The 27,542-nt window shown below is 46.4% G+C and overlaps 1 protein-coding gene across 3 annotated transcripts in view; it reads right to left on the minus strand.

Annotated features, from left to right (window-relative positions):
• The window catches only part of LATS1 (large tumor suppressor kinase 1), a 38,471-nt gene extending 11,305 nt beyond the window's left edge, over window positions 1-27,166 (minus strand). For 2 of the 3 annotated variants that reach the window (XM_055135579.1, XM_055135582.1), the window contains exons 1-3: window positions 26,912-27,166; window positions 12,908-13,397; window positions 1,509-1,656 (exon numbers count right to left, since the gene is read on the minus strand). In XM_055135579.1, coding sequence (XP_054991554.1) covers window positions 1,509-1,656; window positions 12,908-13,258 — 499 coding nt within the window. In that variant the 5' untranslated portion in view covers window positions 13,259-13,397; window positions 26,912-27,166. Of the gene's footprint in view, window positions 1-1,508; window positions 1,657-12,907; window positions 13,398-24,602; window positions 24,618-26,911 lie in introns of those variants that run through there. The other variant, XM_055135581.1, reaches the window with a different exon arrangement.
• Window positions 27,167-27,542: the final 376 nt, after the last annotated feature.

Genomic DNA, 27,542 nt, shown 5'->3' on the forward strand with positions numbered 1-27,542 from the left:
AACAGTGTACGCATGAAAAATATCAATGAAAAATGGGAAAAAATTAAACACTGAACTGATTAAGATTTTTAAAAATGTATACCTCCAATATATGCTACCAAGCCTGGCTTTAATCATTAAAAGTTGAAAACTCTTCATTTAAGAGACATCACTAGTGGTTTTTTCTCTTGAAGTGTTGAGGGAGTCCAAGAGAGGGAGAGGAGGAGTGAGAGGACAGTGACAAGGAACTGACTGTGATGAGGTTTACACTGAGCCAACAGTAACTACCAGTTGCACACTCCCTGCTCTGAGAGGAAGAAGCCAGTTTGTGTGCAGACCTGTTTTGTCAAAAGGAGATCCCTCAGGAGAGTGCCAACCTTGAAACGTAAACTGGCATGTGACTCTCTGAGCCTCTCTGAGAGAATGGGCTCACTGAAATGTGTTCTTGGCTCTGCACTCTGTGGTTATTCATGGTGATTTTTTATTTCTGTTTATTCGCTTTCTAAATATTCTATGAGAAACTTGTTTTACTCTTAGAATAAAATATTTTTTTTAGAGAATAGTTTAAATATTTGTGGTTACAAAAGAAAAATAGTGACTTGCTCTTGCAAGCCCATGTTCTCCCTTGAACATGCATGCTTGCTTGCTTTCTCCACTCTGGAGAAGCCCTGCTCTCTTGAACATGGAATCCTCTTCCCTCACATCTAAGTAAATTTCATTCAGTAAGAAGTATCTTGTTTCAGGAGCTGGAGCAATAGTGAGTAGATGGCTTGACTTGCACCACCAGTAGTGACCCCTGAGTGCATAATCAGGAGTAACCCCAGCAAGACACCATTCTCAAGTTTATTTTAGAATCTCTTAAAAAAAAAAAACAAACAGATTTAGGGGCCAGAGTAGTAAGACAGAGGTAGAGGGTAGGGTATTTTCCTTGCGCATGGCTGACCAGGGTTTGATCCCTCACATCCCACTCAAGTCCTGCCAGGAGTGACCCCTGAGTGCAGAGCCAGGAGTAAACCCTAATCACCACTAGGTGGGGCCCCAACCCCAAAAATAAATAAATTTAAAATTGGGGGGGAGGGACTTCCCAAGTGGTGCTCAGGAAGCACAGGGCTACTTCCAGTGATACTCAGTCATTTGTGCCCATGGTTTAACACTAAGGCGTGAAGATACTGTTCTGCTTGGGACCCACCGTGCTGAGGACCAGGACCGTAGCGGTGCTGCTCAGGATCCCTGCCGTATTTCAGGGATCAAACCCAAGCTGAGTGCATCCAAGGAACGGATTAACCACCAAACTATCTCCTCAGGCTAGAACTCATTTTAGAGTAACATCTTAACATTGTTACCCTAATTTGAAACTTTCACCTCTGTAGGGGTGTTTTAAACAATTTGTAGGAGTAAAGATTTAATATACTTAATATTTTGGAGGGTGGTTCAAGGCAAGTGCTCTACCCCTGAGCCATATCTCTAGTCCAACTTTGAAACTATGTTATAAAAGAAAGGCTAGGGAAAAAAAACACTTGATCAATCACCTGGTTTTAAGCTGGCATTGATAGGTCTGGCAGGTGCCACGGCTGTCTGTTCCCATCGAGGATCTTGGTAACTCATTTTACTAATGAATTCAATCGCAGCATCTGTACTTCTGTTGTTAGTTTTTTGAAGTGCTTGTATAACCATATCCTAATGTAAAATTTGAAAAAGAAACAATCTTTATAATTAGCAAGAGGGAAAGAACTCTGAACTTACAGGAAAAAATTTACAGGAAAAATATACAATTTAGACAAACAGAGTCCCAAATCATATTAATTCCTTTTTATATAATAAAACTGCATCACCACAACTTACTAAAGAAAACAACAGTCTCAAGTTCTTCAAATGAATCTTTAATATCTTCATTTTATTTAACATATTGCTGTTTTCCTCTACAATTAACTCTTGTGCAGTCACAGCAATGGTTCTGAGTATTAGTCATTTTTTTTTTATTTCTCATTCTTAATTCCATTCTTGTATAAACAAACTGGACTTGGATTGCTAAAATGATGTCATTTAAAATACTGGAAACAACCGTTTTGTATCATGAAAGTACTTTATTGAGCCCTTTATCTTTATATGTCAACAAAAGAACTAAGTCACTCGGATTCTATCCTCTCAAAGAGTTTACATTGCCAAAGAACTTTATTTACAAGGACACAAAATAGAACAAAAATGGTAGAAGAAAAACACTGAAGACTATGATTATGTGATGGGGAGAAAGAGCTCAGAATCGAATAGGACTGACTGGGTCTGAGTCATTAAGAGCTTGTTTCTTTGTTTTGAATTTCAGACCACTGTGAGCAGAGTTTGAGGGCTGCTCCAGCTGGTGCCTAGGGGACCACAAAGTGAAGCATGAATTCAGCCCCCCGAACTTCTCTCTAGGCTATCTGGCCCCGGGGTGTACCTTTGTTTCATCTTGTTTTTAAAGTTTTGGGGGTGTTAGGGATCCAAGTAGTCAGTCATGTACAAGGCAAGCAGCTTAACTCCTGAACTACCTTTATAATGTTAAAGAGTGTAATTTTGTTTTCAAATATGAAAAAGCAAAAGGTAACAAGGAAAGGAAGAGAGAGGTTCAATGGGCTGATACACTGTTTATATGCAATAGGGCTGGGTTTGATCTCCAGCACCCAATCTCCACCACCAGCAGCAAGATTCCTCAAAAACCAAAAATAAACAAACCACACCACTGATTATTCATTCATGTGTCCCATTTTAAAACTAAAAAAGTCTAGGAACTCTGTCAACTAATATAAAATTTCACATTTTTGTGGCTTGATAAATAGCTCGGTTATATAGTTCATTCAACCCTTAGTTCTGCAGAAATTTTCAGAATTCATTTTTTTCTTCTATAGGAAACCACGTTGTAAGGATTACATTAGAAAACAAGGGGCTGAAGTGATGATAGCAGCAGGGCATTTGCCTTGCACATAGTCAACCCATACCACATACGGTCCCCTAAGCACTGCCAGGAGTGATCACAGAGACAGAAATAAGCACTGAGCACTGCTGGGTGTAGCCCGAAAACCAGCAAGTGAAAAATAATTAGAACAAGTAAAAGCACTTGCACACAGTGTTTACAGAGTTTGAAGGATAATCTTCCTGCTCGGCTTCATGTTCTTTATGGTACGTGTAAACATGAGTCATACATGAATATGTAGAGAATATAATGACATGCATTTTTCTAGGTTGACAGTCATCTTACGGTATGTAGTGGGGGGACGTAAGGCACACCTGATGGTGCTCCGGGCTTACTCCTAGCGGGCTCAGGCAACATACGGGGTGCTGAGGATTGCAAGGTAAGTGCCCTCTGTTACTATTGCTCCCACCCTTCAAACAATATCCTTAAATGAGAAATGGCTTAGAAGGGCTTATGGGTGAACAGGCAATTAACAGAGAACTATCCCAAGTGAAATATTTACTTTTGTTTGTGTAGTGGTTTTTGCTGCTTCTGGACCACATTCAGTGGTGCTTAATGCTTACTCCTGGCCCTGCACTCTGGGATTCCTCCTGGAGGGACTGGGGTGCCCCACGATATGGGGTGTCAGGAATCAAAGCCAGATCAGCTGTGTGCAAGGTAAGTGATACCTTCCCTCCAGTTCCCTAGAGATAAAGTGTGAGTACAATCAAGAAAAGACTGGCTGGAAACTATAGATGATCTCTCCCATTCTTAGAAAAAAAGTCACAGATTTTGTTAAGAGTTTTCCTCAGAGCAATCACTTGACAATTCTTTAAGGAAACAGGGGCTCCCCAGCAGAGCCCCGGCAGCCAAAACTCACCAGAACCTATCTGCTGCCATGCTCGGACGAGCCTCACCATGAGGGAACCTACAGAAAAACCCGGGTATGTGGGACCAGGGACTGACATCTCCAAGCTCGCTCTTGAGTGGGACTGGGCCTCCTCCCCACAGCTCCCAAGTTTTCTAGTGGCGTGGCAGTCACACCTGCAAACCACCCACTGGCGCCATAGAATCTCATCAATGGCCAAGATCCAGAGACTCAGTAATAAAGCTGCGAGGAGAGCAACACACACCTTACCCATGAATGAATCTGCTCTATAACTGTATTCTAAATTTCAGAATTCCTGGACCTTGCATACTGTACCCACTGATGGCTATGTTTGTTTGGGTTTAACAAATACATGTTTGTAATCTCTTATATGAGGGCTTAGCGGCTCTAGGAATCTTCACACACTTTCCTCTTATGATGGTGAGATTGATGTCTGAATATTAAATGTAATGAATTATTGTGAACAATTTTATAAAGATAAAATTTGCACTGCACTGTCATCCCGTTGTTCACTGATTTGCTCAAGTGGGCACCAGTTACGTCTCCATTGTGAGACTTGTTGTTACTGCTTTTGGCATATCGAATATGCCATGGGTAGCTTGTTAGGCTCTGCCCTGTGGGAAGGATACTCTCGGTAGCTTGCCAGGCTCTCCAAGAGGGGTGGAGGAATTGAACCCGGGTAGGCTGCGTGCAAGGCAAACACCCTACCCGCTGTGCTATTGCTCCAGTCCAAGATAAAATTAAATTTCAAAAAATTTTAAAAAAGAAACTGGCTGACAGAAGACTCTTCCGGACACTTTCACAAGGCTGAATCATCAGGGGTACACCAGAAGAGGGCGGGTCAGCCCAGTGTTCTCCCAGAGCCCCAGGAGTCAAAAGCCCCCACAAACCACAAAGCCACTATGCCCCCCAGCTGGACTCCACTAGTTCCAAAGCCTCACTCAGAAACTAGTCTGCTGAAAAAGTCAGGCGTGCAGGTTTTGTGACTGAAAAATCCAGGCTTTGATGGAGTCGGAATGGGCTACCTGTACTTTCAGAAGCCCCAGCTGTTATACACACATACCAAGCCGTCACCCAGTTAAAAATTTAACTCCAGTTGTATCACTTCTTTAAAAATTCCAGACTTTCTGGAGGAACATCTTAAACTCCAAAATACTGATAAATCCGCAGCAGCACACCAGACTGGATAGGAAGTAAGGTAGGAAACAACCAATCTCGAGTAACAAAACATAACTGCAGAAGGTAAATCTGTAACGTCTTGGTAATCTCTTAAACAAGGATTTAATGGTTCCATGGTGAGATATAACAATTGAAGAAACATTTTCTGATCACTCTATTGGCCAACTATTGATAGCAAACAATACAAAATAAATAACCGAGGGCCTGCTAAGAGGCAGACTTCAGAGGTGGTTGGGAAAATTAGAGACAATAGTGCAGGGAAGGTGTAAAGGTGGTGGAACTGGTGTTAGATTACTGAATGCCTGCAACAAATCATCATGAACAACTTTGTAAACCACAATGTTTATATAAAGTGTAAAGGAATATTTACATATGTAAATAGGCCTTACCTATTCCATTTAAACTCCAAAATATATTAACAGAATTGCCTTAAAAGTGTTATTAATGACAGGTAAGATATCATCACCATAAAAAGATCCAAGTATAAAATAAAATATAAAGTAATATACTTTAGATTCCAGAGTTGAAAATGTGTATGTTAATGAGAATAGGCATTTTTAATACTGTATTAAATGGTTTTAATTTCCTATTTACACAGGTCAAAATCATATAGTAATCACTAATTGGCCCTTAATGATTTATTTTCTAATTATTTTATTTGCCAGTTTTTAAAGTTTTGTTGGAGTAATATAAGGTAAATTTTTATGTGCCCAAAAGAGCAGGCTGGGGGGCTGGAGTGATAACACAGCGGGTAGGGCGTTTGCCTTGTACTCGGACAACCCAGGTTCGATTCCCGGCATCCCATATGGTCCCCTGAGCACCGCCAGGAGTAATTCCTGAGTGCAGAGCCAGGAGTAACCCCTGTGCATCGCCAGGTGTGACCCAAAAAGCAAAGAAAAAAAAAAAAAAAGAGCAGGTTGGGGCTGGGATTGGCAGGGAAACTGGGGATATTGGTAGAGGGAAGGTCACACTGGTGGTGTTGAAATACTTGAGACAACTGTATAATGAACAGCTTGTAAATCACAATGTTTTTAATTAAAATCAATTTAAAAAGGGAAAAAACAAAAACAAGGGCCAGAAAAAACACAGGGTTTAAGGTATCTGCCTTGATGCAACAGATTCTGGTCTAATTCCCAGAACTGCATACGGTCCAGAGGGGAAGGGAGGGGGCCGGAGTGATAGTACAAGGGGCAGGGTGTTTGCCTTGCATGCGGCCGACCTGGGTTCGATCCCTGGCATCCCATAGGGTCCCCCAAACACTGCCAGGAGTAATTCCTGAGGAATAACCCCTGAGCATCACTGGATATGACCCAAAAAGAAAAAAAGAAAAGAGAAAGAAAAAAAAAACTGATAGAAAATACATGTTCAGATTAATATGCATTTAGTTTTCATACTTAGAAGCAAAAATACAATCTGCGGATTATATATTTATGGATCCCAAAATGCATTAATCCTATGAAGAAATTATTTTGACATATTTGAGGTTCTAATTTCACAAAGCATTTAAAATTCAGTATCCAAATAACCCCCAAAGACCCAAAACCTGCAGGGGGGGGGGGTGTAGTATGACATGGGGACAGGTGGAGAGGCTGAGCACATGTTCTATATATAAGCAAGAAACCTCAATTTGATCCCCAATATGACACGGTCCCCCAAGAGCCTCCAGGAGCACACCCTGAGCACAAAACTGGAAGGACCCAAATGTTGCTATGTTCGACTCCAAAACTAAAACAACTGCAGCCCAGGAGGGCCAGCAAGATAGCCTAGTGCTAAGGGCTTGCCTTGCACAAGGCTAACTGAGCATCTGATCCCTGGCACCCCTTATGGTTTTCAAAGCCCGTCCCCACCCCAGAGTGATATTTGAGAAAAGAGCCAGGAATAAGTTCTGAGCACTGCTGGGTACGGCCCCAAAATTGGGATATAATCATCACAGCCTGGTTGGTAATTCAGCAAACTGGTTTGATCTCAGTTTCAACTGCTTTGAACTTGGCATAAATAGACCGAGGGAGTAGAGGGAAGAAAGATGAGAGAGCCAGAGAGATCGCTCAACAGACTGAGCACATACTTTACATGCTAGGAGCAATCCCAAGCACTGAGCACCCCTGGGTGTGGTCTTTAAAAAAAAATGGATAGATTAGGGTTTAAGAAATGTTAAAAACTGGGGCTGGAGGGGCCGGAGCGATAGCACAGCGGGTAGGGCGTTTGCCTTGCACGCGGCCGACCCGGGTTCGATCCCCGGCATCCCATATGGTCCCCCAAGCACCGCCAGGAGTAGTTCCTGAGTGCAAAGCCAGGAGTAACCCCTGAGCATCGCTGGGTGTGACCCAAAAAGCAAAAAAAAAAAAAAAACAAAACTGGGGCTGGAGCAATAGCACAGCGGGTAGGGCATTTGCCTTGCACGCGGCTGACCCGAGTTCGATTCCCAGCATCCCATATGGTTCCCCGAGCACCGCCAGGAGTAATTCCTGAGTGCATGAGCCAGGAGTAACCCCTGTGCATCGCCGGGTGTGACCCAAAGACAAACAAACAAACAAAACCCAACCCCCCCCAAAAAAAAGAAATGTTGAAAATTAAGCAAAAAATGGGCAAGAAGTTTGAAATGCTAGGGGACCAGCAAACAGTACAGACAGCAGGGCACTTGTCTAACATATGGCTGACCCGGGTCCCGTCCCCGGCACCCCATATGGGCCCCTGAGCCCCGCCAGGAGCGATTCCTGAACAGAGCCAGGAGTGAGCCCTGACCACTGCCAGGTATGGCTCCCAAAGCCTCCCCCTGCCCCCACAACCACCAAAAAAAAAAAAAAAACCCACCCTCTGAAGAATTTTTTCAAACCACCTCAGGCCTTCATCTCCTCTCTAGGTTTATTTTCAGAACAGCAAAGTACAGAAAGTCCCCTGCACAGTGCCCAGGAGTGACCACAAGCACCACACGGGGAGCAGCCCCTGAGAACTGCCAAATGTGACCTAAAGGAAAGAATATGAATCAGATCAACTAGTAAAACGGGTCAGAAAGAACCATCTCCAGGACTGGGTGCTGAAAGGCGGAAAGGTGATATGCATGACAGCCTATCAGTAACAATACTGTAAGTCACCATACCGAATAAGAAAAAAGAAAAAAGAGGCAGGCCGGGGGACAGAAGGAAACTGGGTCACTAGTGGAGAGAAGCAGCTACTGGTGAAGGGATTGGTACTCGAGCACTGTATACCTGAAACTGAATCGGGACTAACTTTGTAGCTTACGGTGATTCGATTTAAAAAATATTTTAATAATTTTTTTGGGGGGGAGGGTTTGTTTTGGCACATAATCCTGGCTCTGCACTCAGGAATTACTCCTGGTGGTGCTAAGAGGACCATATAGGAAACTGGGGATCAAATCTGGGTTGGCTGCATGCAAGGCAAATGCTCTACCCACTGTACTATCTCTCTGGCCCCCTACAGTATTTTTTTTTTAAAAAGAGAATCACCTGGGGCTGGAACAATAGCACAGCGGGTAGGCCTTGCACACGGCAGACTCGGGTTCGATTCCCAGCATCCCATATGGACCCCTGAGCACTGCCAGGAGTAATTCCTGAGTAAAGAGCCAGTAGTAACCCCTGTGCATCGCTGGGTGTGACACAAAAAGCAAAAAAAAAAAAAAAGAATCATCTTAGTTCCTAACTAATTATTTGTGCACTGTTCTTCTCAAATCCTTTGCTATTCTTAGGTTATACACATTTAGGCTCTCATTTAAAACAAAACAAAACAAAACAAACACTAGTCCAGAGAGCTAGCTCAGTGGCGAGAGCTCATGCTTTGCAAACGGAGGACCTGGCTTTGATGACAGCACCCCAATGTTGTCCTGACCATCACCAAGAGCAACCCTCGAGAACACAAGTGGAAATGACTTCCTAAGCACTGCCAGGAGAGGCCCCCAAACAAACACTGTAATATTTACAACCAGGGAGATAATTCAATTAGGGGTACACGGCCCCGAATCTGAACCCTAGCTTCACACCCCTGCACCCCCATGCATCACCTCCAGGTACTACCCTGGAGACTCCCAGCACTGAAAGGCCTGAGCAGCAGCACATCACCAGGCCTGAGCATTGAAGGGTCTAGCCTGGTGAGCAAATACGGCCAGAAGTGGCTGAGTCCCGTGAGCATTGCTTGGGAGCCAAAATTAAATTATTTAGAGCACTGAAGAATAGCGAGGTGGCTTAGAGCAGTGTTCTTCAATCACCAGACCACAGGTCACTGCAGGTCTGCAGGGGCTGAAGACCACTGGTCTACCACCTGGATTCTAACTGCCAGTCTGCGGACCAGCTACAGGTGTGGAAAGGGTGCAAAAAGCTGGATTGTGGTGCTTGCTCCACAAGCCCTTGGTCCTGAGTTTAAATTCCTGGCCTCACTAATGCACAGAGTACAACCCCAGCAGAGTCGTTTTGCTCTGCTGTCTGCAAGCACCACCAAAAGGGTGTGGCCAGAACTGTGGTTCCTGGTGAGCATGTGCGTGAGCACAACCATAACCTGTGTGGCTCAAGCACAAGAGCAGCCCCTAGCAAGCAAGTGCACAAAGCACCGCCCAACTAGCACTGCACTCGGGTCTATAAGCAACACCTGCCCGTGAAAACATCAACAACAACAACAACAACAACAACAACAAAGGGAAGCAGCAACAAAGAAACTTCACTTGGGGCCAGGAGAGAGAATACAGGGGTTAAGGCCGAGTGGCTGACCCTGGGTCAATTCCTGGCTCATAGTCCCCCAAGCACCAGTGGGAGCAACATCCTCCCAAGCACAGAGCGCGGAGAAGCACCCCAGCACTGCCAGGTGGGACACAACTATCCCCATATTCAACCCCAACATGAAACTTTTAAGGAGGCAGGTTCCAGGGTGGCACTTGTTAGCCCGGGCATCGGTGCTTGCCAGTGTCTCTGACCAGAGCTTCCTGCCTCCCAACAGATGTCTTGAGTCTCAACTGGGAAGACTTACAGGTGAGCAACTCAGCAACTCGGGACAAAATCACCTGAAGACATCTTCAACTAAGTTGATGACAGCTGCTGACTGGCATCAGTCAACTCAATCTGTGACCCCAGCACCTACATCTGGGTTCTCAATGTGCCCAGGATTTCATGCTGGGTGGCTCTCATCTTACACGGCCACTCAGCAGGTCCTACTCCAGTCTCAGCTAGCATATGAAGGATGGAAACCATATGTTAAAAATGCCAGGTGAGAAGGAACAGGGCTCCATGTGGCACTGGGAAATAAATCCACACACTAAGCCCTGATGGGGGCTCCAAGACTTTTATTTACGAAAGGAAATAAAGCCTCTATTCACTGTTATTAACAAGGCTGCACTGTCCACAAGAGCAAATGCCGCAGGTGCCATGGATGGGGGCCACAAGCTCCCACTCCCTGATGCTCACTGTTGGGGACGGAACCTGGGCTGTAAGACATGCAAGGCAAGAGCTCGACACCTCGAGCCACAGTCCGTCTAGTTGTTTAAATCAGTGGCTGGGAGTCTGCTCAGGGGAAGACTGCATGCTTAGTGTGTGGCCTAGATTTGATCCCTGTACCACTAAAACAAAACAAACACAAAAAACTGAAAATGTGGTGGCCAGATATTAACAACAGTGAAGAAATGTTAAGGGTAGTTATTTATATAATACAACAAAAGGTGATCTTCAATTACTTCTATATACTTTTTAATTCTTAATAGCAGTAATTTAGAAGTTGGGGAAGATAGTTGCTCTAATCTGAAAAGTAATTTGCTTTTGGTTTTGTATTTTGGGATGTGCAGCGTTCAGGACACCTTACAACACCGGCATTGGGTCTGCAATGCATGCATTTTAATCCTTTGAGTCATCCATCTCCGAGCCCTCAGTCTTACTCACATTTCTTTTTTCATAGCCAGTTTTTATCTAAAATATTGGTATGGGCCAGAGTGAGAGTACAGCAGGTAGGGTGCTTGCCTCCATGTACCCAAACTGGGTTCAATCCTGGCACCACATGTGATCCCCTGAACCCCACCAGTAGTGATCCCTGAGCTGAGAGCCTGCTAGAAGCCCTGAGCACCAGCAGCCATGGGCTAAAAGAACAAAAAAATATTTTAAATATTTGTATAAAATATGTTATTATAGAAAACAAATTTTATTTATAACCTAAACAAAATATTTTCATATTGCTATGTAAAAGTCTTATAAAAATGAATCTGGGGGTCTGGAGAGATATTACAGAGAGCAGGAAGCTTGCTTTGCATGCAGCCTACCCAGGGTCGATCCCCAGCACCCCATATGGTCCCCGGAGTGCCGGGTATGAACCCCAAAAAACTAAATCTCTGGCATAATTAGTATGAATTGAAACACTTGGCCAATTTTGAGTTTTTATGAATTTAAAGTTTGGGATCGATGGTGATGTTTTCCTGAAATTCCCGTTTCTCACTGTTCAAATATTTCCTGAGATCTCAGGTTACTTTTCTTTTCTTTTTTTTTTTTTTTGCTTTTTGGGTCACACCCAGCAATACTCAGGGGTTACTCCTGGCTTTGCACTCCGGAATTACTCCTGGCGGTGCTCAGGGGACCATATGGGATGCCGGGGATCGAACCCGGGTCGGCCGCGTGCAAGGCAAACGCCCTACCCGCTGTGCTATCACTCCGGCCCTCAGATTACTTTTCTCTGTCGTAAAAATTTATACTCTGTTTCTGTGGAACTCTCATTTCAGCAACAGTCCCTTAGTTCACGACAAGGCCTATCACACACAACACAGACTCTACCCTGCCCTTGGTCTTCTTTCTTTAACTGCACGTTGACATCACATTTGGCTTTTTATTTATTGGGTTTTGGGCCCTCACCTAGCAGTGTTGGAGCTATTTTAGGTTCAGTGCTCAAAGGCTGTTCCTAGTGATGCTGCGAGACCCCCAGGTGCTGGGAATCACAAAGTAGGTATTCAAGCCTTTGATCTATCTGCCCAGCCCTGATCTGACTTTTCAATCCTAGGAAACACAGAAAATAACAATTATTTTGATTGAAATATTAATGAGGGGCCTGAGTGCCATACAGCAGGTAAGGTGTTTGCTTTGCACATGGCCTACCCAGATTTGATCGCCAGCATCCCATATGGTCCCCAGAGCACCACCAGAGTGATCTCTGGGTGAAGAGCCAGGAGTAACCCCTGAGTATTGCCTGGTGTTACCCAAAAACAAACAAACAAAAATGAGTGAAATACTAATGAAACTGTAAAGGGCATACTTTGCTAACAGAATATACAAATTTGTATACATGGTTGGACTGGAGTGACAGCACAGTGGGTAGGGCATTTGCATTGCACGCGGCTGACCCAGGTTTGATCCCTCCGTCCCTCTCAGAGAGCCCAGCAAGCTACCCGTGGCGTAATTCAATATGCCAAAAACAATAACATCAAGTCTTACAATGGAGACATTACTGGTGCCCGCTCGAGCAAACCAATGTGCAACGGGACGACAGTGCTATAGTATACATGGTTCAATTCTCTCACAGGAAGTCTCTGGAAATAAGTCAGTCACCTGGGACTGAGTGAAGAGATGCTGAGGAACCCAGGTGCATGCCTTGCACGAGGCTGACCCTGCTTTAATCCCTGCACTCCCATGAGTACCTTGAGGAATAGTCCCAGAGTACACAGCCAGGCGTGACCCAAAAACTAAAATGGAAAGGGTGGAAAGAAAATGAGAGCACCTAAAAAAGTGTTATGTGGTTGGGCTGGAGCGATAACACAGCAGGTAGGGCGTTTGCCTTGCACGCGGCCGACCCAGGTTCGATTCCCAGCATCCCATATGGTCCCCTGAGCACCTCCAGGAGTAATTCCTGAGTGCAAAGCCAGGAGTAACCCCTGTGCATCGGTAAGTGTGACCCAAAAAGAAAAAAAAGAAAAAAGTGTTATGTGGCAATTAAGCTCCTTCACTTTGTCTTGAAGGTCTTACCTCGTCAAATCCAGCAGCTTGCAAATCTTGAAGCATTTGGGGGTTGACTTCTGCAGTACACCGGGAGGAAGAACTTGTTTCATTGGCAAATGGTAATAGAGAGTTTCGAATTTCTAGCAAGGCTTTATGATGCATCCCAAATTTGGGAGGATTTCTGACTTGTCGAGGATCTTCAGTTAACATCTTACTCATGTTATGTTCGGCCTTTGCTGCATCTGATGGTCTGGATAAATTTCTAAGGGATTCCCGAATTTCTTGTAACATTTGCCTGCTGCTGCCAGTGTAGTTACTGGCAGGAAAGGTCTTAGGCCTCATCTGTCTATAACCTTCTGGCTTTTCACTCCTCTTCATGAAAACATCTATATGTATATAATCCACACAAAGGACTTCTTTAAGAGCTATTTGATAAATCCACAGCTTTGTCCTGAGCAAAACAAAAAAGATTCTTCACAGAAGTTCCTGGTACTGTTTACAATCAATATAATTAATCCTATAAAGGAAAACAGAAGAAATAAAAGTTTGAAAATGATTAACTGATAAAGCCATACAATAAACACTGGAAGTAGAAATGTGGGGGGAAGAAATGACTCTACTAACATAATAGAGATCTTGGTTTCATTATTAATGATTACTACATGATGAAGACAAATTCCTAAACCTTACTGTGTTGACTATAACATTACCTCCTCTAGTAAACAACTGAAATGGTCAGTTTTTTATTGTTGTTCTGGAACCACACCCAAGGGTGCTCAGGATTTATTCCAAGCTTCAAACTACGGGTTCACTCTCAGAGGTGCTCAGGAGGTCATATGGAATGCCAGGAATTAATGTAGGTCAGCAGCATGCAAGGTTAGCACCTTACCCACTGCTCTATCTCTCTAGTCCTAACAATCAAAAATAAATAAATATCAATGGCATAGAATGATAGTACAGGGGGTAGGACACTTACCTTCCAAGCAGCAGACCCAGGTTAGATCCCCAGCACTCTATATGTTCTTCCTGTGAGGAGTGACCCCCTGAGCACCGAGCCAGGAGTTAAGTCCTGAGCACTGCAAGGTCAGAATCTCCCCAAAAAAGATTTAAGAGTTTTTAAAAACTTTGTAGGATTTCTTTAGTAAGCATATGAAGTATATATAGGATTAAAGTGAACAAAACTGTACACAACCTCTTGAAGAGACATGTCAAAGCTTTGCATGCAGGGGCTGGAGGGACAGTACAGCGAAGAGTGTGTCTGCCTTGCATGCAGCCGACCCAGGTTCAATTCCCAGCGTCCTATATGTTCCCCCAAGCACTGCCAGGAATAATTCCTGACTGCAAAGCCAGGAGTAAGCCCTATACATCGGCAGGTGTGACCCAAAAAGCAAAGCAAAAAAAAAAAAGCTTTGTATGCAGGAGCACTGGGTTCAATTGTTGGTATCACATAATTTCCTGAACACCACCCTTGAGCACTAAGCCAGGGGTGGTCCCAGAGCCCTCCAAACGCAATCAACAAACAGACAATCTCTCTCTTTCTCAATACCAATTTTACCGAGCAACTCCAATTTTAGATTTCACAGGCTAGAATTTAAGTCTAAGATTTCTGGTACAGGCTTGCTCTTCTAGCCCGGGTGCTCCCTTGAACACGATCTCACTTGCTTGTCTCTGTGCTGCTTCTGCTTGCCTATTTCTCCTCTGGAGAACCCTATGTTCTCTCTCGAGCACATACTTCTCTCTTTCTCCCCCTTCACATCTTTCTAGAAGTTTCAATAAAAACTATTTTGCTTCACAAAAAGAAAAAAAAGATTTCTGGGACAGAGAGGTAGTACAGTGTGTAGGGGGCTTGCCTTACATGCAGCCAACTAGGGTTCAATCCCCAGCAGCCAATCTGGTCCTCTGAGCACAGCCAGGAGTAATCCCTAAACTCAGAGGCAGGAGCAAGCCCTGAGTATGATGTGCCCCCCCCCAAGAAACAAAACAAAACAAGAAAGGTTTTTCAAGTTTAGAAGACAACTTCTGTCTTAAAAACAGATGAGTTTATGGGGCTGGAGAGAGTACGGAGAGTAAGGCACCTACCCTGAAAGCAGCCAATCCAATCTGATCCCTAGAACCCCGTATGATTTCCCAAGCCCCACCAGAGTGATCCCTGAGCAAAGAGCCAGGAATAAAGTCCTAAGCAATGCCCATATGTCCCCCAATCAGAAACAAAAATCTTACAGTATTATTTTGCTAATTATAAAAAAAATTGCATCCTTGCAAATACTATATAATTACGTAAAGTAGAAGTCACCTCCCACAATATAAAGAATCACTGTAGACCAAAACCGAAAACAGCATCCCAAAGACATCACTTTCTAATCCCGGGATTCTGTAAATGTTTAGCTTATTTGGAGAAAGGGATTTGCTGATGTCATTAAGTTAAAGTAAGAATCTTGAGATGGGAAGACTACACGAATCATCCAAGAGAGTAGACATGCAATTACAAGTGTCCTTATGAGATAACTGGGGTAAGAGGTGAGAACAATGTGACTATGGAGGCAGAATGGGTTGGTGTGGCAAGAGGCTAAGGAGGCTAAGAAATTCCAATTGGTGACCAGTACCTTTTGGATTTGGGGCCCTCAGAGCTGTGAGAGAATGATTTATGTATAAAGCCATCAAGTTTGGGCCAGAGGGATAGTACTGTGGGTAAGGCATTTGCCTTGCACACCTGACCCAGGTTCAATACCTGGCACTCCCATACGGTCCCCCAAACACTGCCAGGAGTGATCTCAGAGCTCAGAGCCAGGAATAAGCCCTGAGCACCATGAAGTGTGGCCCAAAACAAAAAAATTATTCCGGGGGTATGGTGCCGCCAGCAGGTCAAGCTGTACCTGCAGGGCAAGTGCATCAGCAGCCTGATGGCGTCTTCAGGCTTCCTGATACCCCAAAATTGCTGTTGTGCCTTTGGCCAGACCCCAACAACTTGGGACCAAGTTTATCAAGAAATTAAATGGCCAGGGGCTGGAGCAATAGCACTGCGGGTAGCATATGAAGCATATATAGGATTAAAGTGAACAAAACTGTACACAACCTCTTGAAGAGACATGTCAAAGCTTTGCATGCAGGGGCTGGAGAGATAGTACAGCGAAGACTGTGTTTGCCTTGCACGCAGCCGACCTGGGTTCGATTCCCAGCATCCTATATGGTCCCCTGAGCACCGCCAGGAATAATTCCTGAGTGTACAGCCAGGAGTAACCCCTGTGCATCGTCAGGTGTGACCCAAAAAAAAAAAAAATAAGAAAGAAAATTAAATGGCCAAAAGTTAGGTAGGTGGAAGCCATACCCGTAAACCACCTCCGGCTCAGCTATGCAAGCTCATTTATTGGCCTTATTTCAGAGACTCATAAATAAATCTAAAAAGAGATCCAAAGTTGCAGTTAATCTCAAACCTGCACATGACTGAACAGATTGGGGTAAATCGGAGGGGTGTGGGTTAGTCTGGGGCCTGCTGAAGCAGAGCCTTTGGTAGCCACTTGCTTCCACAACCCAAAATTGCTGCCATACCCCCAGTCTGACTCCACCATCTCAGGACAGACCTCACCAAGATACAATCTGCTGAAAATCTGGGTATGCAGGCTTTGTGACTGAAATCTCCAGACTTTCGCGGTGTCGGGATGGGCTACCTCCCCCCCTTCCCAATACTCCTGGAAGCACTGGCAGTCACCCCCACGAACCAACTCCAGTGCCACCATGTAAGCTCTACTACCAGCATTGTTTCAGAGACCCATACAAAAATGTCAAAAGAGATCAAAGGCTGCAATTACTCTCAGACCCGTGCATGGCTGAACAGGCCAGGGTAAATCAGAGATGGGGTGGACTGTCCTGGGGCCCGTACAAGCAGAGCCACTGGTAGTCACTTGCTTCCACAATCCCAAATCACCACCATACCCCCAGCCTAATTCCACCATCTCAGGATGGACCTCACCAAGATATAATCTGCTGAAAATTCAGGCAGGCAGGTTTTGTGACTGGAATATACAGGCTCACTCAGGGTCGGGATGGGCTACCTCCCCCCACCTCCCTGTACTTATGGAAGACTCAGCAGTCACATCCACACCCCAAAATGGCCACCCAACTGAAAAGCTACTCCAGTCTTACAGTCCCAATAAAAATACTGAATTCCCTGAACACCATGACCTCTTAGCACCTGTATTGCACACCATAATGTACAAAAGGAAAAGGAGAGAGAGAACAAGGAAAGTGCCTCCCATAGAGGAAGGCTGCTGCCAGTGGTGGGGGGGTGGGGAGAGCTTGGGATGATAGGGAAAAAAGAGACATTGTTCATTGTTGGTGGGAGGGTGCTGGATCATTGTATGACTGAAACCCAATTATGAACAGTTCTGTGATAGTCTATCTCACAGATATTAAAAGAATTTTCTTTAATTAAAAAAAAGTAATGTGGAGTTCATATCCAATTCAATCATCTTAATCAATGGCTGAATAAATAGCAGTACTCCTACATTAAAAAATTCTAATTCAAATACAAAATACACTAAATTTCTACCACACAGCATTTCTACTTAAAGAAACCATAAGGCTGGGTCCAGAGATAGTATAGGAAGGGTTAGGGTTATGGAAGGGTTAAGGTGCTTGCCTTGCATGCAGCTGACCATGGTTCATTCCCAGACACTACTTAATAGTTCCCTGAGTCAGTCTTCCTTCTTTTTCTCTCTCTCTTCTCTTCTCTTCTCTTCTCTTCTCTTCTCTTCTCTTCTCTTCTCTTCTCTTCTCTTCTCTTCTCTTCTCTTCTCTTCTCTTCTCTCTTCTCTTCTCTCTTCTCTCTCTTCTCTTCTCTTCTCTTCTCTTCTCTCTCTCTCTCTCTCTCTCTCTCTCATATATATATATATATATATATATATATATATTTGGGGCTGCCCATCCCTGGCAATGTTCATAGGCAACTCCTGGCTTGAGGATTGCTCCAGGAGTTACTGAGGATGAAACCCTGGCCTCCAGCTTGCAAAGCATAAGCTCCACCCCTTTGGCCAAAGTGTCAAGGAGCCTACTTAACCTTGAGGGTACTTAACCTGTAGTTATATGAAGAGTTGGGGAAAAGGACTCATCTTAGATATGTGTATTAGCTGCCACTGGCTGTTTGGCAATGTACAGATAAATGGTAAGGTCAGGAAAGAGCCACCGTTTGTGGTTTTTGTTTTTGTGGGATGGCACACCTGGTAGTGCTCAGGGGTTACTACTGGAGGGCTTGGGAAACCATAAAGGATACCAGAGATAAACTTGGTGCAAGGCAAGCAACCTACCCACTGTGCCATCTCTCTGTCCACTGTTTTGCAAGCAGAAATGCAAAGGGAGAGACAGAGCAGAAATGCAGTTTTGGGGGGACAGAGGATAGTCCTGTGTGGACCAAAAACCAAACCAAACCAAACCAAACCAAAAACCAGATATGTGGTCTCAAAGTGTTGGAAATTCAACTTACTTCTAGACTCCAAACAGCAAGAGGTGGGATTAAAATGCTGAGAACAGGCCTGGGTTGAATTCCCGGCATTCCATATGGTCCCCCGAGCCCCATCAGGCGTGATCCCTGAGCACAGATTCCTAACTAAATCCTGAGCATATTGGGTATGGCCACCCCCCAAAATGACTGAGAACAGACACCTTCTGAACCCTCTTAGCTGACTGAAGCACCCTCTCAAATCTTTGGATGAGGTTACTGACTCATAACTTTATTTATGGTTACTGATACATGGGACTGACTGGAACTAAATACAACAGAGCATAGTAACTTTGAGACTATTCTTGTTAAAAAATTGTTTTCAAACAATCAAGTTCAAACTAAAACAAGCTGTGACACTGGAGCAGAGAGTAAGAACAGGAATTAAGGTGTCTGCTTTGTGCTGGTCTGATTCCAGGCTTTGCATGCACAGTCACCCAAGCACCAAAGAAAGAGAGTGACCCTCGAGTACGGAGCTGGGAGTAGCCCCCAAACATTTCTGGAAGTGTTTGAAGACCCCCACCACCAGAGAAAAAAAGCCTTAACTACCCATTTTTTTTTCTTTTTGGGTCACACATGGCGATGCTTTGGGGGGTCACTCTTGGTTCTGCACTCAGGAATTACTCCTGGCAGTGTTCCAGGGAATATATGGGATGCTGGGAATCAAACCCAGGTTGGCCATGTGCAAGGCAAGCATCCTCCCTGGTATAATATCACTCTGGTCCCCAAGTTCTAAGAAATAGCTGAGAAAAATTTACATAATTCTGAGAGGGAAATGTCACCCAAAGTTCACATTTCACTCTTATCCACAGTTCAGAGCACAAAAAGAATATCCAAGACCTTCTCAGAGAGCAGTGGCCAAGGGTCAGAGAATATGAGGACCAGAGAGATGGCTCTAAAGGCTGGAGCACGTGCTGAAAATACCTAAGTCCCAAGTTCGGATCTCTGGCACTCCTGGTCCCTTCCACCCCGGGTAGATCAAACAGTTCCTTGAAGATAACTGAACCAAGGTCCTCAAATAATCTTCCTTACTTCCTGGTCTGGTTATTGGAAAGCCAAGATCTGTCTGGGGGAAGTGTTCAAAATTTATATATAGATGGGTAATAGTGCTTGTAAATGACCCTGCCCCCATGTTCTGGCATTCTGTACTATGGTACACAGTGTAAGGGGAGAGACAGATAAATTCGCAGAGACATTACTGGCCCCAGACTCCAGTTCCTGCTGCTGGAAAACACTGGGCTAGTGAAAGAACAACACAGTACTGTAAATGTCCGCCTGCAAAAAGCACAGTGTGTTCTTGATTCTAAGCATCATGCTTTTCCACATTCTAGTATTTCAAGAATTAAGTCATCTTAAAATCATTATTAAAAAGATGTCGTGGGGCTGTAGAGAAAGGGGTTAAGATGATTGCTCTGCACGTACCAACACCAGTTCAATCCTCAGTTCTGCAGGGAGTGAGTCTATGGAGCACAGCCAGCAGTGATGCCTAAGAACAGAGCCACGAGTAGCCCCTGAGCACCTCCAGTTTTGCCCTCTCTTGCCCCACCCCAATAAAAGATCTGTCAGAGCGCCAAAGCAGAGAAGTACTAAAACAGCAGACAGGCCATATGATACAAGAGGTAAGGCACTTGCCGTGCATGCACCTGTGGTAGCCATGAGCCTGGTTTAAACAGCCAGCACCACATTTGGTGCCCTGCATGCTAGGAGACATTCTGGAGCAAAGAGCCAGGAATAGCCCTGAACACTTGCAGGCGTATCCCGAAAACAAACAGAATAGCAGACAATGCACATACCTAACCTGATCATAAACAAGGCAAACTTTATTACTTCAATTACATTATTTTATCTGATAGCATCATCTATAGTTAAATTTAGAACCTTGATTAATGCTCAAAATGTCTTCAAAGATTCCATTTTAATGTAGAGTTATGTACTCAGAGATTGTCACCTAAGTAAGCGATTAGAGGCATAAACAACTGACAAGTTTAGGCAAGATCACAAAAATTTCAAAAGTAAAAGCACAAACATAAAATATCTGTCTAAATCTTTTGAGTTAACCTCAATTTTCAGAAAAAACTGCTTAATTTCCAGCATCAACTCCCTCAGCTAAGATTGAAAACAAAGAATTTAAGGAAAATGGGAAGGAAGACAAAACCCAATATTCTTCAAATACTTCAAAATTATAAACTCAACCACAAAGACAATTAGGTTCAAGTTAATTAAGATTATGAAATGTAGCAAAACACCATGAAATTAAGTGTTAATTACCAAAGTAATCCAGAAGAATCCCAGAACATGACCGTGAGTGAGACTCGATTCAGGCTGAAGAGACAATACAGTGGTAGCGAGTTTGCCTTGAATGTGGCCAAACTGGCTCAATCCCTGGCACGACCTGCGGTACCCTAAGCACCACCAGGAGTGATCCTGAGTGCAGAACCAGGAGGCTCTGAGCAATACAGGGTGGCCCGCCTGTGTTGTTTTTTTGGCTTGTTATTTTTTCGTCTTTTTTTTTTTTTAGGGGGGGGGAACAGATACAGAAACACACACACATTCATATATTCAAGTAGGTAAATGAATACTATTAAGAGTTAATAGGAACTATGTTTCTTTCTCCTAACAATTATTAAACTACCGACTACTAATTATTTGTTTGGTTTTTTATTTGGCTTTTTGGGTCACAACCGGCAATGCACAGGGGTTACTCCTGGCTCTGCACTCAAGAATTACTCCTGGCAGTGCTCAGGGGACCATATGGGATGCTGGGAATCGAACCCGGGTCGGCCGTGTGCAAGGCAAATGCCCTACCCACTGTGCTATTGCTCCAGCCCCCCCGACTATTAATTATTACTAAACTTTAGACTTCATGTAATGGTACCTTGGAAATAAAAAAAAAAAAAATCGAACAATTTTAAAACCATCTTTTTTTTGGGGGGAGGGGTCACACCCAGCCATGCTCAGGGGTTACTCCTGGCTCTGCACTCAGGAATTACCCCTATCGGTGCTCAGGTACCATATGGGATTCCGGGAACTGAACCCAGGTCGACCGCGTGCAAGGCAAACGCCCTACCTGCTGACTATTGCTCTGGCCCCACACCACCTTTTTTTTGTGTGTGTGTCTATATATTGCATTATACAAATGTACAATAACTCCTACTAATGGAGATTTAGGTTCTATTCATTTTTCTCTCATCACAAACATTTTTCAACACCATTAACATCAATTGCATTGGTAGTAATATTAACAGTCCTACGGGTGGGTGAAAATGTCAAATTCATTTAATTATGCTCCATAACTTATATGTCTATAAAAATTCCTTCCATGTAACTAAAATCAGTTACATGAAAAACGTTGTACTTAGAGGCTGGAGAGACAGTAGTACTACAGGGAAGACACTTGCCTCACACGCAGCCAACGAGACAGGGTTTGATCCCGATCACCGTAGAGGATTCCCTGTGGCCTAACAGGCCTGGAGTGAGCTTTGAGGAGAGCGGGCCAGAAGTGAGTCTTGAGCACAGTTGGGTGTGGCCCAAAATCCAAGAGGAAGAAAAGAGCTGCAATAAATATTCTGTGCATCCACTGTTGAGCTTCCCTTCAGATAAATTCCCAGATGTAGAACTGCTGTTCCAAGAATGCATATTTAAAATTCTAATATTTATTATCAGACTGCCTTCCAGGTGTATTAATTTACAATTCTTCCAACAATACATGGTCAACAGTTATTATCAAATCTCAGTAAACTCTGATAATGTGGTCTTTGAAAATCCAAAGAAACTGGGCCAGAGAAGTAAGGCAACAGGATGGCGAGTACCTGGAGGGCTGGGCTGCATCCTCAGCACCATCACGGCCCTGGAAGCAACAACTGGGAGCAGGACCCGAACACTACCCAGTGGGGCTCAGAGGTCAGTTAGAAATGCTAGAGTAGGACTCTCTGGGGTGTTTCCTCCCTTCCCAGCCCCACCAGGGCTAATCTGGAGCATAGGCAGGCGAGCCTGGGGCCGACACACCAGATGCAGGCAACTGAGCCCCTCCCCTGTTCTGTCCTGTGGCCCTTCCTCTGTTGCCTTCGGTGGGCGAAGGAAGGAGACTGTCTGTGTAGACTAACTTTCACACTGAATTTCTGTTTCTGTGGCCTTTTTTATCACTCTGGTTCCTGGGGAGATTTGGGTGTCCAACTGTTCACATATACTCTTTTTTCATGTTATTCTTACTTTTTCTCTCATACCTGTGGACTATTCATTCACACTTATAGCTTTTATTTCTGTATTTTATTTTTTTAGTATTATTATTCGCACGGCAGAGCCTGGCAAGCTACCTATGGCGTATTCAATATGCCCAAAACAGTCACAAGTCTCACAACGGAGAAGTTACTGGTGCCACTCGAGCAAATCAATGAGCAACTGGATGACAGAGTAGGACTCAGCGAACGTGTGATGCCTGGGATGGAACCCTGGCCTCCAATAGGCAAAGCCCTTTGAGGGCTAGAAGCACTCTAGCCCTTTGAGTTATCACCAAGGCCTTAAAAGAACTCTTTGATTTTAGTTTTGGGGTGTGTGTGTGGGGGGGGGGGGGTCACATGTGGGCGGTGACCTCAAAGGCTACTCTTGGTTCTGCACTCAGGAATTACTCTGAGCAGTGCTTGGGGGACCATATGGGATGCTGGGGATGGAACCCGGGTCAGCCACATGCAAGGCAAGTGCCCTACCCGCTGTACTATCACTCCGCCCCATAAAAGAACTCGTAGAGGGGCTGGAGCAATAGCACAGCGGGTAGGGCATTTGCCTTGCATGCAGCTGACCTGGGTTCGATCCCCAGCATCCCATACAGTCCCCTGAGCACCGCCAGGAGTAATTCCCGAGTGCATGAGCCAGGAGTAACCCCTGTGCACTGCTGGGTGTGACCCAAAAAGGAAAAAAAAAAAAACCAGACAAACAAACTCGTACAACATTAAATGCGAGGGGGCTAGTACAGGGTTAAGTAAGCTGTAGGCCTGGCACTCAGCTGACATGGGTCCTATCCTCCGCAACACATAGTGATCCCTGAGCATAGAGATAGGAATAAGCCCTGAGCACTGGTGAGTATGGCCTACCCCAAACACACACACACACACACACACACACACACACACACACACACACACACACACACACACACCCCAACAAAAATACATGCGGACCACAGAGTACAATGGTACAATGGTGAGGTGCTTGCCTTGCACATGCAGCCACCCCCAATTCAATCCCCAGCACTGCAAAAGTACCCCAGGCACCCATCGCCAGGAGTGATCTGTGAGCACAGACAGGAATAAGCCCTGAGTAATGCCAGTATGGCCCAAAACTTAGATCAATAAAACAAATGCCTACCTCAATAAATAGTGTTACCTCTAACACAATCTCAACCCCTTCTACCTTACACTCTAATCTAAAGAAGCCACACTACTTTCTCTCATTAACATACCTTGCTCTATTCTACCTTGTTCATTCTTTTATTTTCCTTTCCCCCCCTTTTTTTTTTAAATTTGCAATGCTGAGGATTAAACCCAAGGCCTCACATATGCAAAGGCAAGTGCTCCACAGCTGAATTACATTCTCTGCTCTCTTTATCCCTGGCAAGTTTATTGTAGAAATTACATCCAGGGATGGAGAGACAGTACTAGGAAGAGTGCACTTCTCTTTAACACAGGGGCTGGGACTCTATGCCCAGGATGACTTAAGGTCCCCCGAGTCCCACAAGAAGTGATTCCTGAGCAAGGAGTAAGCCCAGAGAAATTCTGGGTGTGGCCAAAAGGGAAAAAAGGAAAGAAGAAAGAGAGAGATTACACTTTTTTTTTGGGGGGGGGGGACTGTTTGGGGCCACACCTGGTGGTGCTCAGTGCTTACTCCTGATGGCTTAGGGATCACTCCTGACAGTGCTTGGGGTCCCATATTTGGTACCAGGGATCTGCTGCAAGCAAACATCTCATACAATCCTCTCCTGCACTATCTCTCTGCCTCTATACCCAGTTTTTTGGGGTTTTTTTGGGTCACACCTGGCGATGCACAGGGGTTACTCCTGGCTCTGCAGTCAGGAATCACCCCTGGCAGTGCTCAGGGGACCATATGGGATGCTGGGAATCGAACCCGGGTCAGCCAAGGCAAACGCCCTACCCGCTGTGCTATTGCTCCAGCCCTATACCCAGTTTTTAAGGTATCACTCAAATGCCTCATTCAGGAAGATCTCACTGAACTACTTACCAGCTGTTATCTTTTTAAATGCACTTTGTAAGATTCATATAAAATCTGTTTTAGGGAGGCCTAACAGTGGTTGACACAATGCTTGAATAGCACTAAGCATCACCCTTGAAGAAATCTGCATTCTGATGACATTCTGTTTTCTAAAAATGAGCTGGTCAAAAGAGAAAATAATCGCTGCATTTTATACTCATCCAGAAAAGCTATTGAAATTATTGCCATTTCAACCTGGAAAAAAAAATGCTATCCAATGAATGAGTAATTCTTGCGTTCTACAAAATCCTCAACTAACCTAACACCTAGAATGTAAACTAACCAGAGTTGGAACTGTTTCAAGGCTATTATTTTTTGTTTTCGTGTTACATTTGTCAATGCTCATGGTTACTCCTGGCTCTGCACTCAGGAATTACTCCTGGCGGTGCTCTGGGACCATATGGGATGGACTGGTCTACCTCCTGGAAGACAAGGGCAAGGCCCAATTTACTATCGCTCCAACCCCCAAGGACCCCCAAGGCTATTATTTATATATACTAACAAGGGCTATCACTGAAAACAAAAGCAAACATGAAACTCCAGTGTACTTGGCCCGGAGAGATGGGACAGCAGGTAAAGCACTTGCACACAGCCCACCCTGGTCTGATCCTCTTGCACTGCCCAGGATCCCCCCTGCTGCCAGGAGTAAAGCTCTGAGCACAGCTGGGTTTGACCCCCATCCAATCACCCCCAAATTCAAGGCCCATATGGGGAAAAAAAAGAACACCTTTGTTCTTTAAGTAATAGAAATGACTGCTTTTGAGCACAACAAGGTACATTTAATTAATCTTAGAAAGCAAAGAATGTGCCTTCCACACCCTGAGCCATGATCTAGTTTCCAGGCAGTTAGCAGCTACTGGGGAACAAAATGCAACTCCGAATTCGGTCCAACCAGCACTCTGCTGCCTTAGGGAATCAACGAGCCTATTTTACCAGTCTGTCAACTTACCCCAGGTTAGAAGTAACTGTGAAGACAAGCGCAAAGGCCAACTGATTTCCATAACCACACGACCGCGGGATATGCGGCCGAACTTTTTTCTTTTTCCTTTCAATGTCAATCAATCATCCATCAAAGGTTGGAGATCCATTTCCAAAAACACCAATGCAAGATTGGTCCCTCCCATTCCGGAAGACCCTCTTCCAGGCCATCACTGAGTTCTACAGCTCGTAACAAAGTAACAAATGATCTTTCCCACCACCACATCACCCAGCTAGGAAAAGAACCTGGCAATATCGGAGATGTCCATGCGGGGAGGGGGGTTGGAAACAAGCCACTTGCAAGTCCCTCTCGGAGGCTCCACGTTCCTGTCGCAGTTATGATCAGCATAAACAACAAGGCTCTTAAATTTCCTTCCCGTCTGTCGAGCCACACTTGGTGCGCCTGAGGACGCCCCTTGCAGCGATGCCCCGCTACGACCCACCCCCAAACTGGGGAAGGGCTACAGCGACCAGGAAGACCCCTGCCCGGGCCCCTCTCCCGGGCTCCCCGCACGCTCGGTCCCTCCGGGATGCAGAGCAAAGACCCCTGCCCGGGCCCCTCTCCCGGGCTCCCTGCACGCTCGAGCCCTCCGGGACGCAGAGCAAAGACCCCTGCCCGGACCCCTCTCCCGGGCTCTCCGCACGCTCAGTCCCTCCGGGATGCAGAGAGAAGACCCCCTGCCCGAGACCCTCTCCCGGGCTCCCCGCACGCTCGAGCCCTCCGGGATGCAGAGCAAAGACCCCTGCCCGAGACCCTCTCCCGGGCTCCCCGCACGCTCGGTCCCCCGGGGATGCAGAGCAAAGACCCCTGCCCGGGCCCCTCTCCCGGGCTCCCCGCACGCTCGGTCCCCCGGGGATGCAGAGCAAAGACCCCTGCCCGGGCCCCTCTCCCGGGCTCCCCGCACGCTCCGTCCCCCGGGGATGCCGAGCCAGGGAAAGGTACTCGGGGGGCGGTTTCGCTCGGCGCCTTTCGCGTCCCTCCCAGCCCCGCCGACCTGCGCGCGCCGGCTGCGGGGTGGAGGTGGGGAAGGCACGAGCGGCCACGCGAGGCCTCCCGCGGGCCGCGCACCCCGCGGTGACCGGTCCCCAGCCCGCGGCCCAGCCGCCTGCCGCCCCCCGCCCCCCACTCCACCCCGGGTGCGGACCGGCCGGCCGAGCGGGCCCCTGCGCCCTGCCCCCTTGCCCCTGCCGAGACTCGGACCCGCGGCCCCGCCGCGGCCCCTGGACGCCGGCGCGGGGATGGGCGTGGGCCCCGCCGACTCGGCCCCGGGAGGAGAACGCGCGCGCCGGGCGCGACCCACCTGCAAGGGGACGGCGGGGCTCCTGGACAGCGGCCACTGGGACAGGGCGGGGGGTGGGGGGGCGCGACGGCCTGGGCCCGTCCCCGGGGGGGGGCTCCCCGCCTCGGGGTCGGCGGGGGAGGCGGGGCGCGAGGAGAGGCGCCGCGGGGAGCGGGGGGACGGGGGCGGCCAGCCGCGGGGCTCGCGGGGACCTGCCTCAGCCCTCAGCACCAGGCCGCCGCCGCCGCCGCCATCTTGCCTTCCACTCGCCGCCGCCGCGGCCGGCCGCAGCCTTCCCGGATGTAGGCGTTTCCCGGCGGCGCTTGCGCGGGGGCGGCGGCGCGCGGCGGGGAGCGAGCGCGCCTCAGGGGCCTGCGCCGGCGGGCGGCCGGTCGTCCCCGCGCTGGCGCCTCGGCAGCAGCGGCCTCTCCGCCTCAGCCCCTCAGCCCCTCAGCCCCTCCGCCCTTCCGCCCCTCAAGCGCCTCAGCCCCTCAAACCCCTCCGCCCCTCAGCCAGCCCCTCAAGCCCCTCAGCTCCTCAAACCCCTCAGCCCCTCAAACTCCTCAGCCCCTCAAGCTCCTCAGCTCCTCAAGCCCCTCAGCCCCTCAAAGCCCCTCAGCCCTTCAAGCCCCTTAAGCCCCTCAAGCCCCTC

The sequence above is a fragment of the Sorex araneus genome, chromosome 4 (assembly GCF_027595985.1).
Source record: "Sorex araneus isolate mSorAra2 chromosome 4, mSorAra2.pri, whole genome shotgun sequence".
Lineage (NCBI taxonomy): Eukaryota > Metazoa > Chordata > Mammalia > Eulipotyphla > Soricidae > Sorex > Sorex araneus.